Raw genomic sequence first — 13,075 nt, 5'->3', positions numbered from 1 at the left:
AGGTAAACTGGGTGAGGCGGTTAACTGGCCTACCTTGTCATTGAGTTTCTGCAACATCTCACTACACAAGCCCGCCTCTTCTGATACGCTAGACCCTTGATAGCTAAATCCTGACCGACAGCTGCCCGCTTCACTAGCCGGGTAGGGAGCGGAGGTGAGGGTAGGGCAGTCGTCACCCAGTCCCTCCAAGGGGGGGGTCTCGAAGTGGATAGACAAAGGGGCTTCCGCTGGGCGGGGAGTTGGGAAGCTGCAGGTATTGAGGGACAGCGGGCTCTAGAACTACTAGATCTTGGCGACAATCCACTAGCAAGGTGTTCCACTTAGCGTCTTGGTCTATGAGGACGTCTACCATGCGGGCTTTGGCAAAACCAGGTAGTTGTCGTAGGGCCGTTTGCAATGTCTCTAATGGTAAGGCCATAGGTACTTGGGTCACGGCCACCACGCGGCGGGCGGGCGTTTGCATTTTCCACGCCCAATCGCGCACTCTCTGATGCGAGGGATGGGCCATGGTGGCCAGGTGGCGGTATGTGTATAGTCGGGGGGCACCCCAGGTCTAAGGTCTCAGCAGCGCCTCCAAATGTATCCCTGTTTCCTAGTGAACACAGACCGCTACCATATGCTGTATAACCTGTAGGCTCACAGGGCCTAAGCCTCCGCCACGGAGAGCCTGGGGCACGCGTAATAATAGATAATACCTGATACTTGGTGCAGCGTCTCCACCTGCGATGGCTCCCACCAGAGGGGGAGTGGTTCCTCGCAGGACACTTATATATCAATACACACACACACACAGCATATAAACAACCGAATGACTTTACTTGTCTGAAAGGCTTATATATGTATCTCTATACCAACAGGTGTCCCTCCCTAGAGGAGACACTATCTAATGCGTCTCGCAGGACGCTGATTCCCCTCCTTCACCGGGTGATCCCACCCCGTGTCCAATTCCCCAACCCAATATGTCCCCCACCCTTAAGTGAGATAGCGAATATGTATGGGTGACTGCGCAGCCACTGTGTCCTGAACAAATGGTGATATAGTTGGTGCACTTGTTGGTTACCTGTCAGGCACTCCAGTACCCGGGCCTGCAAGGATCTTCACAAAGGGTCAGATGCGAGGTGGCTCCAGCAATAGGCGTCTGGGGCGATCCCACCAAGACGAACTGCAGCAACAGTAGCAGGGTCTGAGCCCAGACCTCCTGCTAGATATACACTGTCTCTTTAAGCGATCACTCACGGCACAGTAAGGGAACCGGAACCTATCTAGGGCCAGTCCCTATCTCTGCTCCACACTACGGGGACTCAGGGCCTAACTGGGCCTGGGGTATAAGGCCTAGGTAGGGGCTGAATGCCTGCCTACACCAGAGCTCTGTCTCCTTCCTCCTTCCGCTAGCTCTGAGCAACGTGCGCGCCCCTCGACCCCCATACCTCCCTTCCTTCCTGCCTTTCTACCACCCGATTGGTCCTCGTGCATCACGAGGTTCCGCGGGGCTGCTGGGACTCGTAGTCCCCTATGCCCCACCCTATGGGAGCTCTCCTCCTTCGCGGGCTTTGGCAGCTATTCCCGTGCATGCGCAACCTCCTGCTCCACCCGTCCTGCACCTACACCAACTCCCAACATGGCGGCGCCCTAAACGCGGAACTTCCGATATACCGGAGCGTTCCCTGCCCTGCTGAAACCTTTCCACCGACAACAATAATATGCGGGCGAGGGGAGCCCGGCTACACTTAAAATGCACATGCTCGGCACACACACTTTTTTTTAATATAGCGCCATCCAGGAACATAACACTTTACAATACACGTGACATCATATTATAAAACAATGGGAATAAGTGCTTTAGACAAAACAATAGGTAAGGGAGTTCCTGCCTCAAAGAGCTTACAATCTAAGTGGTAAGTGGGGAGAACTTACAGAAACAGTAGAAAGGTGTTCTGGTACGTGCATATGCAAGGGGCCAAGGTCAGTGCATATGAGATGTATCAGTCAGTGGAGCTAACCATATGCTTCATTAATGAGGTGTGTTTTAAGAAAGAGGGTGCCAGTCAGATATTGAGTGGAAGAGCATTTCAGAGGTGTGGGGCAGTGAGTGAGAAATGTTTTAGTTGAGGGAGGGCTTTTGATACAAAAGAGGTAAACAGAAGACATCCTTGAGCAGAGTCGAGCAGATGTCTACTGAGAAATTAGGGTTGAGATGTAAGCAGGGGCAGAAGAATGTATAGCCTTAAAAGTGAGGAGGAGAATTTTGTAAGTAATATAGGATTTAATAGGAAGCCAGGAGAAGGATTTCAGCAGGAGAGACGCTGAGACAGATTAAGGAGATAGTAAAGTTATTCTAGCAGTAGCATTTAGGATAGATTGTAGGGGGGGACAGATGAGAGGCAGGAAGGCCGAAAGTAGAAGGTTACAATAGTCAAGACGGGAGAGAATAAGGACCTGTGTTAAAGGTTTAGCAGTAGAGTGACAGAGGGAAGGGTATATCTTTGCAAGGTTAAGGAAGAAAAAAATGACAAGTACATTGTGAATGTGAGAGAAGAATGTGAGGGAGGACCCCTAAGCAGTGTGCTTGTGATACTGGGTTTATGCCAACAGTAATGTAGAAGAGGGCGGTAGGGCCAGGCTTGGGAGGAAGTATGAGGAGCTCTGTCTTGGACATGTTAAGTTTGAGTTGGTGGAGGGACGTCCAGGGTTATATAGCGAAGAAACATTCAAAGATTTTGGTCTGTACAGAAGGTGTAAGGTCAGGGGTTGATAGGTAAATTTGTGTGGCATCAGCATAGAGGTGATATTTGAACCCAAGTGATGTGATTAGGTCACCTAGGGAGAGTGTTTAAAGAGAAAAGAGAAGAGGTCCCAGGACATACCTCTAGGCTCTAAAAGAGACGCCCCATGGGCGTTTACTGAATCTCTCCCTAAGAGTGACTAAATATTTTCATGGAAGTCACATTAGCAAGTTGCCTCATTTTTTGTCTGTTAAGTGGCTCTGCCCATTTTACTGCCAAACTGGTATTTACAGATGGAAGCTTTCAGTACACCTCTCCCCTTACTTTCAATCTTGAGCAATAGTTTGGAGTAAAAACTCTATTTCTTTTTATAACGGTTACCCGCACAGAAGATAAGCCAGGCACTGCTTGTTACTTATTTGAAATGGTTTATGGTAATTTTAAGTGCCATATATTGGCTTGAATGGCAGATAACACCAGATCGGGGTGCGATGTCCTGCATTGCGGCTTAATGAATCCTGGCTTTAGGCTTATATTTTCTAAGCAGTGCTATTCCAGTGCTCGAAGACACCTGAAGTAAAGGTGTCTAATGGAATAACAATGCTTAGTCAATATTGTCCAAAAGCCAGGATTCACTAAGCTTTATTATATTTTTCATTAAAAAGTAGATGTTTTATTTGTCCATCATTAGATATTATTTGTACATAACAAAGTCCATTAATCATGTATGACATTTTCATGTTGGTTCACGAAAAGGTTTCAACACCTTCAAAACGTAAGTCATGGCTTGTGTCATTCTAAGTGATATAAAAGAAATAACGTATTATTTAGGTAAAATGATTGAATGTGTTACTCACAGATGGAAAGTGATTTATTTAAACAACACGGATGCTCATAGAAATATTTACTAACCTGGATGTTAAAGTTGAAGATGTTGCAATAGAAGCAGAAATTTTTATCATGGCCATTTTACACAGATCAGCAGCAGACCCTGTAAGGAGAAAGCTTTGGAATATCTTAACCAAAAGAAAAGGGTGCATTTAAAATTGAAAATATACATGTGTAAAATGCAATGAATAAAATACCAAATACTAAAATGTAAGGGCTGAAATTCAATGACACACAGTAGCAGAGTTCTCAAACACACGCTACAGACTTCAAGGGTGACACAACTCTTTTCTGTTTTATCCTCACCTGATCTCCTCTAAATCATTGCATTGGATGAGAACAGCTTTGTGCGGTTCCAGAAATAGCAGAAGTACTGTAATTGGTAAATATTTGTACTGCCCTTGATTTGCTCTTATTTAGTATTCAAAGTTATTTCACAAATCAATAATGGCTTTCTCCTGACTGAGTCTGAAGGTTACTGCCTGCCTTTAAAGCCGGTTTAATTTCTACTAGCCTAAGAGCCCTTTAATGTAGTCCAAAAGAAAATGCCTGTACTGTACGGTAGAATAGTTCAATCACTTCCCAGTTGGCTAACAAAGTCTACTTATTCTCATTTTTAGGAACAATTAATTATAGGGTTAATTACACATGTAAAAATATGTATATAACTACTCAAGAATTATATTTTTCTAAGCATCTCCAGGGCTCCAGTTTTAGGGCACAAGACACAAGAAACAATTTCAGCACTAAGGATTAAAAAACAACTGTGAACAATGTAAAACACCCTCGAAATAGATGTTGCAGAGATGATTCATACAAGAGTAGCCATTTGGAGGAATATCAGAGTATCATCTTTTACTTTTGCAACATCAAGGTCATGACAATAGGAAAAAAAAAAAAAGATTATTCTTTCCACAGGATAATTATGATTATTATAGTTTATTTGTGAAGTGCCAACATATTCCGCAGCGCGGTACAGAGTGAATTCAATTATATATACATAGAATGACATGCAAATACAAATAAGGACAAGCAAGCGCAAACAGATACAGAAGGCGATGAGGAACCTGCTCCTAAGAGCTTACAATCTAGAGAGAACAAGGTGCAATGTTGAGACAAAAGGTAAAGTGGCTGCTCGTTGTGAGATGGAGTATGGTCCAGCTTCACCGCTGGATCTAGGGGTGTGAATGTTAGGAGGTGTTAGATACAGTAGTATGGAGTTTGGTCCAACCGCACAGCTGTTACCAATAGGGTTGGATAATGCAGTTTGTTACCTAGATGACATCAGTATTATTATATGTTCCATTATAGGTTTGCTTTATCTATCATTGAAATGTATTTAATAGTAATGGTATTATCTACAGGTGCAGCCTTTTGGTTGTATCTGCCTCCAGGGATGCTCCGCGGGCACTCTGTTGGCTATCCGCGGGTGAGTTTGTGTCACCCGCTATGGCTTTTAAAAAGCAGGCGAATCGCATGCAAACTCTCCGTGCACACGCGGGGGGGGGGGGGGGGCGAGGGGTGTTGCCGTGCTGGAGCCACGACCTAACTGGGGGCTGCATCTGTACCATATTCTGCCATGTTTCTAGCAGCCCTCTTTGCAATTAGATTCAAAGCACTATTATGCACCTTTTTATTTATAAATTCATGGGATGAATATCTCAGGTTAATATTCAGGTAGTTTGCAAATTAGCTAAACAGATACAGTAGTTGGATTATTTTAATATAATTGCTATGTTCATTTAATATGAGGATATCAAGTATTAGGGCTATATTTACAAAGCAGTCTTCTGCTGTCAGAAACCGCCTGGCGTTGCAGGACACTTCACAGCTTATTCAAGTCAATGGGCTGAAGGGTGCCTTTCAGCACTAGAAGATGCCTTATAGCAGAAGACTGCTTAGTAAATATGGGCCTCAATCTTTTCAATGGACAAAAATGTTATAAAGCAGTGAAGTCCCAATCATGCTCACTGTCAAATAAGGCAATCAACTTGAAGAAAATATTGGTTTCCAGATAATCCACTTCCTTGCTTCATGTGTCTGTGGAGGGTGCTCCGTTCTCCCACCATGTGATCCGTGAGGATCATCAAAAATGACAACAAATGACAACAAAGAAGACACAGCGCACCAGAGTGAATGGCAGAAGGTGTAATAAAAAACACACAAACATATATCACACACTTACATTTAAAAAAGAGCTCCATGTAGTCGCAGCACGTAGGAGTTGTGGAGATCACAAGAATAAACTCAACAGCTGATCCACTATTGAGGCGTCCTACACGTGGCGGCGCATGCGGGCGCTGAGATGGTAATACTTGTGAGCCAAGCCTCTGAACAGCAGAGCTGCTCAACAGCTGATCAGGAGAACCCAGCGTCTCCTCGCGCAATACGCTGACGCTTGCGTTATTACAGTTCAAACAACAGTGATGACCTCAACGCGTTTCGCACGGACGTGCTTCTTCAGGGGTGACGTCAGTAGCACCAGGATACTTATTTATACCGGTCAGGGTGTGCCCAATCAAACAATTGATCAAAGCCGTAGCTAATATTCACACATGTAATAGTTAAAATAAAATACTGTTGACATCTGAAATTAATATAATCAGATGAGGGCAGCACAAAAATTTCATCCATGCCAAATAATATGTGACTAGATGCAAACTTTCTAAACTTGAAAGATTGCTTATATAGTGTTTTTAATCAAAAATTGCCTAGAAATAAATATACTAGAGAAATATAATAATTGAAATAGATAGACTATATGAAAAAAGTGAGCAAGATAGTGTAACAGTAATGAGTAATAAAACGATAGCACCTAAATACATTGCTATAAAAGTGCAATAATTTTAAACCCAAAAAAGGCCAGGATGATGGAGTGAGTGTCCTCCTCACAATTACAAACAACAATGTACAGTATTGTGTAAAAAAAAGAACAAAAACACAAGAATAAATTCAATACGTGCTAGAAAACGTATGTGTGTAAATACATGATTAATAGAAACACCATACACATATATTGCATGGACATACAGTACAGTATGGCTATCAAAAACGTGCATACATTATATACAGTATATATATATATATATATATATATATATATATATATATATATTTATATATATATATGCAAAAAAAAAAGGGGAAAAAGCAGCGCCTATGCTTAGGTTAACTAGGCAAATAAATATAATATCCCATACACCAACTGTGTTAAATAATAAAATTCTACACACTTAGATAGTGAAAATACTAGATAATTCTAACACAGATATTAATTAAACCTACAACCATAAACAAATGATCTATTGAATATAATATAAAAAAAAAAAAATACAAAAAAAAAAAAGAGAGTATGAACACCAGTCCTCAGATAGTCCAATGATGATGTGGATTCTGGTATGAAGGGTCTCCTGCTGCTCTCCAAAATGGACAAACCACGTCCACAGGGCATCTATAGAAACAAAGGGAAGAGAGAGCGCACACCCATAGCGTAAAATAGTCCATTTAATGAGGGGAAGGGAGGGAAGGGGTTAAGAAATGCGCTTACAAAAAAGCAGTAAAATCAAGCATTGTGTGATATAATCACCACCATCCGGTTTGTATCTGCAGTATCTTGGGGCAGTCCCGATCTTGCAGTAGTAGGATCAGTGTCCAAACAAATGTCCAGGGCTGGTATAATCCTTATACACGTGTTAGAGTCCTGGAAAGATGGCTCCTCGTAACTCAAGCCTCTGCAGTATTCGCGCGGTCCAATCAGTTCCGGCGCGCGGTGATGACGTCAATGCCCATGCGTCTGACGTGATGACGCTCCCTGACGCGTTTCGTCACTCACGGGTAACTTTTTCAAAGTTACGAGGAGCCATCTTTCCAGGACTCTAACACGTGTATAAGGATTATACCAGCCCTGGACATTTGTTTGGACACTGATCCTACTACTGCAAGATCGGGACTGCCCCAAGATACTGCAGATACAAACCGGATGGTGGTGATTATATCACACAATGCTTGATTTTACTGCTTTTTTGTAAGCGCATTTCTTAACCCCTTCCCTCCCTTCCCCTCATTAAATTGACTATTTTACGCTATGGGTGTGCGCTCTCTCTTCCCTTTGTATATATATATATATATATAGCCAAAAAGCACAAAATAAAGCCAAGCTGTATTAGCTGAGGCTTGAATATTTTAATAACACTAGAAAAACATTGTTAACATTTATTGAAGGAACAACTCCCTAGCAATAGGAGTATGTTATCAACAATGAAACATAAAAGAATGATTAAAAAACATGATTAAAAAACACACATACTAAGCAGAAAAACACCACCCACATATTACATAATTAAAGCCCATTGGGTGCTTAGATTGTAGCTTGAATATCCAATATTGTTGCCTGTGAAGTAGGTACACATCACTATTGCCACTTCTAATATTGTCTTTCAAGCATTCAATAGCTGAAACATGCAATGCACGTGGATCACTATTGTGAACCTGATTTCTGAGATGTTCACAAATTCGTATTTTAAGACATTGAATGGTTTCCCCCACATATTGGAGTCCACACTCGCATTGCAATACATATACAACACATTTGCTATTGCAGTTGATAAATGAATCAACCTAAAAGCTCTCATTGGTGACAAATGATTTGATGGACTTAGCAGGTCTCATGGATACACAAGATTTATAGTCAGAACACCTACAGTACAGTATAGCATCCATTAGGCCTTTGAATTGATTTGGGTGATATATTTGGACAACAATGTTACTTTAATTCTCTCAGAACAATGAAAATAATAGCACTGGCTCATCACAGTTATAAAAATTATACTTGAGATTGTGAAACTACAGTACTGCTCAACTGACTTTAGTTGTAAACAGTAAGGAGCAGCTCATGCATGTGCAGGAGACAGAGACCTCCTGCCCATTGTCTCCGTTTGTCTTAACATATATGTACTCTTTTGTCCTACAATGATATTGTCCATCCCTCCCACATTGAACAGCGCTGCAGAATATGTTGGGTGCCATACAAATAAAAGATAATAATAATATTATAATAAAGATAGAGACGGTAATTAACCACTGTACAGAAATGTTGAGCATGTTGAGATGAAACTTTGTTTCAGTGATAAGACAGTTCATAGTTTATTTTCATTATATGGTTCAGTCTGGGCTACTGTACAAAAATAAATGACGGATAGTAAGGCCGCGCGTATAGGGCCCGCGACCGCGACGTGTGAAGTCACCTGTCATCGCTAGCCTAAAGTTGTATTTCGCTTTGCGGGCGACTAAGCCATTGATTGATTCAGGGCGACAGCCCCTGAAAAATCAAATATTCCCGGCTTCAAAAAATCGCGTCACCACGTCACTTTGTCGCCGTCGCGCTTACTATAAGCGCACGCGGTGGCGACAATGCATGTGTTTTCGGGCGACGTCGCGTCGCCGGCACTGTAAGCGCGGCCTAAGAGTGCGGTTCCAGTATGCTCCTGCGGCTATGTCAGGTTACAATGTTCATTATCACTTGAACTTGATGTCCTTTATTAACTGGTGGTGGGGCAAAGGCAACGCTGGTTTAAAATGAATGTGTGTCGAGAAACAACACTGCTGTCCTTTGACTGTGGCATTTATCCAGCACTACCTAAGTAAGAAGAAAGGGTTAATCATGGAGAAAGGTTGGGATTTTAGTGATTGTGGATCTCGTGGTTTTTTTGGACACAACTTAGCATCACTCGAGTTTAACATAATGAAATATTTTTTATTGTACTGGGTGAGCTGGCAGAAGCACATGAACAGAACTGGTATATTTGGAAGAAGGATGGTGACAACCTTTTAAAGGAGAAATCCAGACGGGCGCTTTTTTTTCTTTACCTATGATTGAAGCAGGCGGTCTCCGGAGCTGAACCCTGTAAATTTCAGCTCTGGGAACTCCCTACTTCCAGAGATACTTACCTCCAAAGGGGGTGACGGTATCTCCTGCAAGTTTTACAGCTCCCGCGCCATGTGCGCGAATAGGAAGCTGCACCGGATTACGTCACGGCCTCCTATTGGCCAGCAGGGCGTGGGAGCTTTGAACAGCGGCTATTACGTGATCCCTGCTTCAATCCCAGGTTAAAAAATGCGCACTTGGATTTCTTCTTTAATTGTTTTAGCTCCCCATCCACGTACTCCCAGATGATATGCTAATGGCAAGGTATAAAATACATTTTAATTTATAAATAAGAGGAGTATATGTACTAAGACTATATTGGAAATTATTTGGGGAGTCAAAATGTTAAAAAGAAGCACAAACTACATAAACTGACTGATGCATAAAGGTCTTTATGTAACTTCAAACATGACACCTAGTTTTTTGTTTCAAATTAAGTTTGACACATTGCTTCATGTTGAATACCTGATTAATACAATTGAAATGAAAATAGGATTATTTGTATTAGTTATTTATGTAGTAAATATAAGTGACTAGTTTAATATTGTTTATAATAGCCATAATGTGAAATCAATAAACCTATATTATAAAACATCTGTGCTGCAAAAAAATAAATTTTTGGTTGATGCCTACCAACTTAATTCTGCGCTAATAATATACAGTAAACAGGCTTTTTAGGCTTTATGCTAGGTTAAACTTGGCGGACAATTTAGACACAGATTAAACAATGTTGTTGTCACACAGCTACAATTTTGTTTAGTACATACCATTTACATCTGTACGTCATGCATATCCCATTTGTTTGCACCAATATACACATATATAAAACAATCTGTGGTGGACAATTGGAAAAAAAATCTGAGTTCATTGACATTCACAAGCGCAATATAATTTGTTTTCTACGTGTCACTTTAATGCCAAAATGTTAATTTGCGACGATTAGTACAGAGGCTCCAGAGACTATTCCTCCATGAAATTGTAATTATTTTATGTGCTGGGTGAGCGGATCATGGAACTTGTTTATAGCCGTAAACACAGCTTCACTACTCATTTTTGTAACGGGTATTCCCGGTGAATACTAGCACTACTGCCGTGCTGTGTAACCTGTGTGGCTCTCAGGAACCTAAGTCTCCGCTGCGGAGCCTGGGGGGACCATACATATATTACTATCTCGTGGTGCAACGCCTCCACCTGGGAGGGATCCCAACGGAGTGGGAGAGGGCCCTCACAGGAAAACAATCACATCGAGCAAACAGTGGCAAAACAGAACTGGCTTTACTGCATGTAACTGGTTAACAACAAATAACAGGTGTCCCTCCCTTGAGGGGACACTAAATACTACGGTTAGCAATCCGCCTTCCCCTTTCACCGGGTGATCCCACCCCGTGTCCATAACCCCCACAATCTGTCCACACCCTTTGAGGGAGAAAACACATATGACTGCGCAGTCACTAGTCCTGTAACAGTATTAAACAGTAAAGTTGGTGCAGTTGCTGAACGGAGTTACCTGCAGTGCTCGGGCCTGCAACCGAACTTCACAAAGGATCGGCGGACGGAAGAACACCGCAACCACCATCCGGGGCGATCCCACCCGAAAGGCCTCTGCAACGGTAGCGACAGTATAGGCCCAACCCTCTGGCGGTACGCGCAGCGTCGGCTGGGTCTATTCAGAAACTTGCTATATAATAAGGGTAATGTCCCTAACTGGGGCCGGTCCCTACAATACTCCGCTGTAGTGACGTAGGGCTATGTGGGACCTAAGGGGCTGCTAGCCTAGTGCAGAGAGTCACTGACTCCTGCACGCTACCTCCTTCCCTTAGCTGCTCCCGACACCAACTGAACCGCGTATGCAATCCCACGCATACATCTATCCCTTGCGGGGAGATGCTCCAACCCTATTGGTTCCCTGGCGTCACATGGGGCGCTCCTGATACTCATGAGAGATGTAGTCCTTTACTGTGAGGCCAGCTCCTCGCGCGCGTCTCCTGCGCATGCGCAACTCTGCCGAGCAATATTCACTGCACTTCGAGCCGCCGGGACCTTAACAACGCGACTGCGGCCTTAACAACGGCCTGCACGCGTTCCCGTCAACAGCTGTAAATGCAAGGGGGGGGGGGGGAAACCTGGCTACATCTTCATGACAGATCATTACAAAATGCATTTTGTAATGTATTAAAACTATTCCATTATGTTGGGGGAATACAAGCCAAACATTTCAACGAATGTTTTACAGAAAGTATCAGTTAAACATACACAATCTTAGCAAGCTCACAACCCAGACCCACAATATTATGGTATATATTTGTGTCAATTGGAGTGCCACTGGGAAAGTGACCAAGTACACTACTATTTGTTTATTACAAAACATCTCCACAAGTTTATGACTTTTTACCACAGGCCAACTTGACACTTTTATTCATTTGTAATTTAAAAATAAAAAAAATAAGTAATAAAAAAAATTAATTACTAGTGATAAAGTTGACATTTCATATAATATATTTGAATATATTACATATAAACTCAGCAACAAACTGCTTCTGCTGATCTTCAGATTTCTAAGTTATTTGGAAAGCTGCTTTTAAACTATTGTATTCAACTAAAATCTTTAGAGATTCATGGGGCCGTTCCATAATAAATGTTCCCTCTGAGAACAGTTTTGGGCTTTGTGCAAGCAACCAACAAAGTGATAACTTGCCCAAGTTAGTGACCACCTATCAGAAAACATTTTGAAGCACATTCTGCAACCAGGTAATGCAAGAAATATTATTACACTCACTGCTAGAACAACCTCTGCTTCGCTCCTCCTTAAATACTGAACAACTAGTGGACGTGTGACATTACATGACCCCGCTGCGTCATTTGACACTGCGTTGCCATGGCGATGCATCGCCGAAGACCCGGCTGGCAGCAAGTAAGTGCGTTACAGAGGCCTCATGCCTCTCCCGGCATCTAATTGTAATGCTGCGGGGAAGAGCGCGGGGCCTCTGTAACCGCCGCGCCCCCTTAGAACTTCTTCTACCCCCCTTGGGGGGCGCGCCCCCCAATTTGCACACTTCTGATCTAACCTATACTATGGGAAACAAGCATAAATACCTCCCCAGTGTAGGAGTGAGAGCTACCAGTGGAAGAACTATCAGTAACCCTATTATTTGCCACCAGTTAATGTCTGAAGTTAAGTCCGTTTTTTTATAGCAAGCACTATCAACGGATGTGAATAAAGCTCTTGTTTGTACTATAAAAGTTCCTGATGCCCATCATTGTTCTATCTGCATATCCACACCCAGCCTGCAGGGACCCAGCACCCTGAACAGGTATGAGAGACTGACCACAGCCATATACTGTACAATATATATCCAACTCTATGTAAACTCGTTTAGAGTCGGGCAAGGAGGGTTACATCTAATGTACTTATGACCAAATGTTGTCTTCGTAGGGAACTCAATGCTGAGAATGAAGACTTTGATATTTTTGTAAAAAAATAAATATTTGTAAATGTTTGTGATATGTTTGCAGTGGGTGTTCACATACTGGTTGGTGTATG

General features: G+C 42.5%; 1 protein-coding gene across 10 annotated transcripts in view; it reads right to left on the bottom strand.

Moving 5' to 3' along the window:
* The window catches only part of POLN (DNA polymerase nu), a 207,820-nt gene that overhangs the window by 22,907 nt on the left and 171,838 nt on the right, over positions 1 to 13,075 (bottom strand). For all 10 annotated transcript variants that reach the window (XM_075570880.1, XM_075570908.1, XM_075570860.1 and 7 more), the window contains one exon: positions 3,636 to 3,714. In XM_075570880.1, coding sequence (XP_075426995.1) covers positions 3,636 to 3,714 — 79 coding nt within the window. The remainder of the gene's footprint in view (positions 1 to 3,635; positions 3,715 to 13,075) is intronic.

Source organism: Ascaphus truei, chromosome 1 (assembly GCF_040206685.1).
Source record: "Ascaphus truei isolate aAscTru1 chromosome 1, aAscTru1.hap1, whole genome shotgun sequence".
Taxonomy (NCBI): Eukaryota; Metazoa; Chordata; class Amphibia; order Anura; family Ascaphidae; genus Ascaphus; species Ascaphus truei.
Note: the sequence above shows the minus strand (reverse complement) of the source record. Positions and strands in the feature narration are given on the sequence as shown.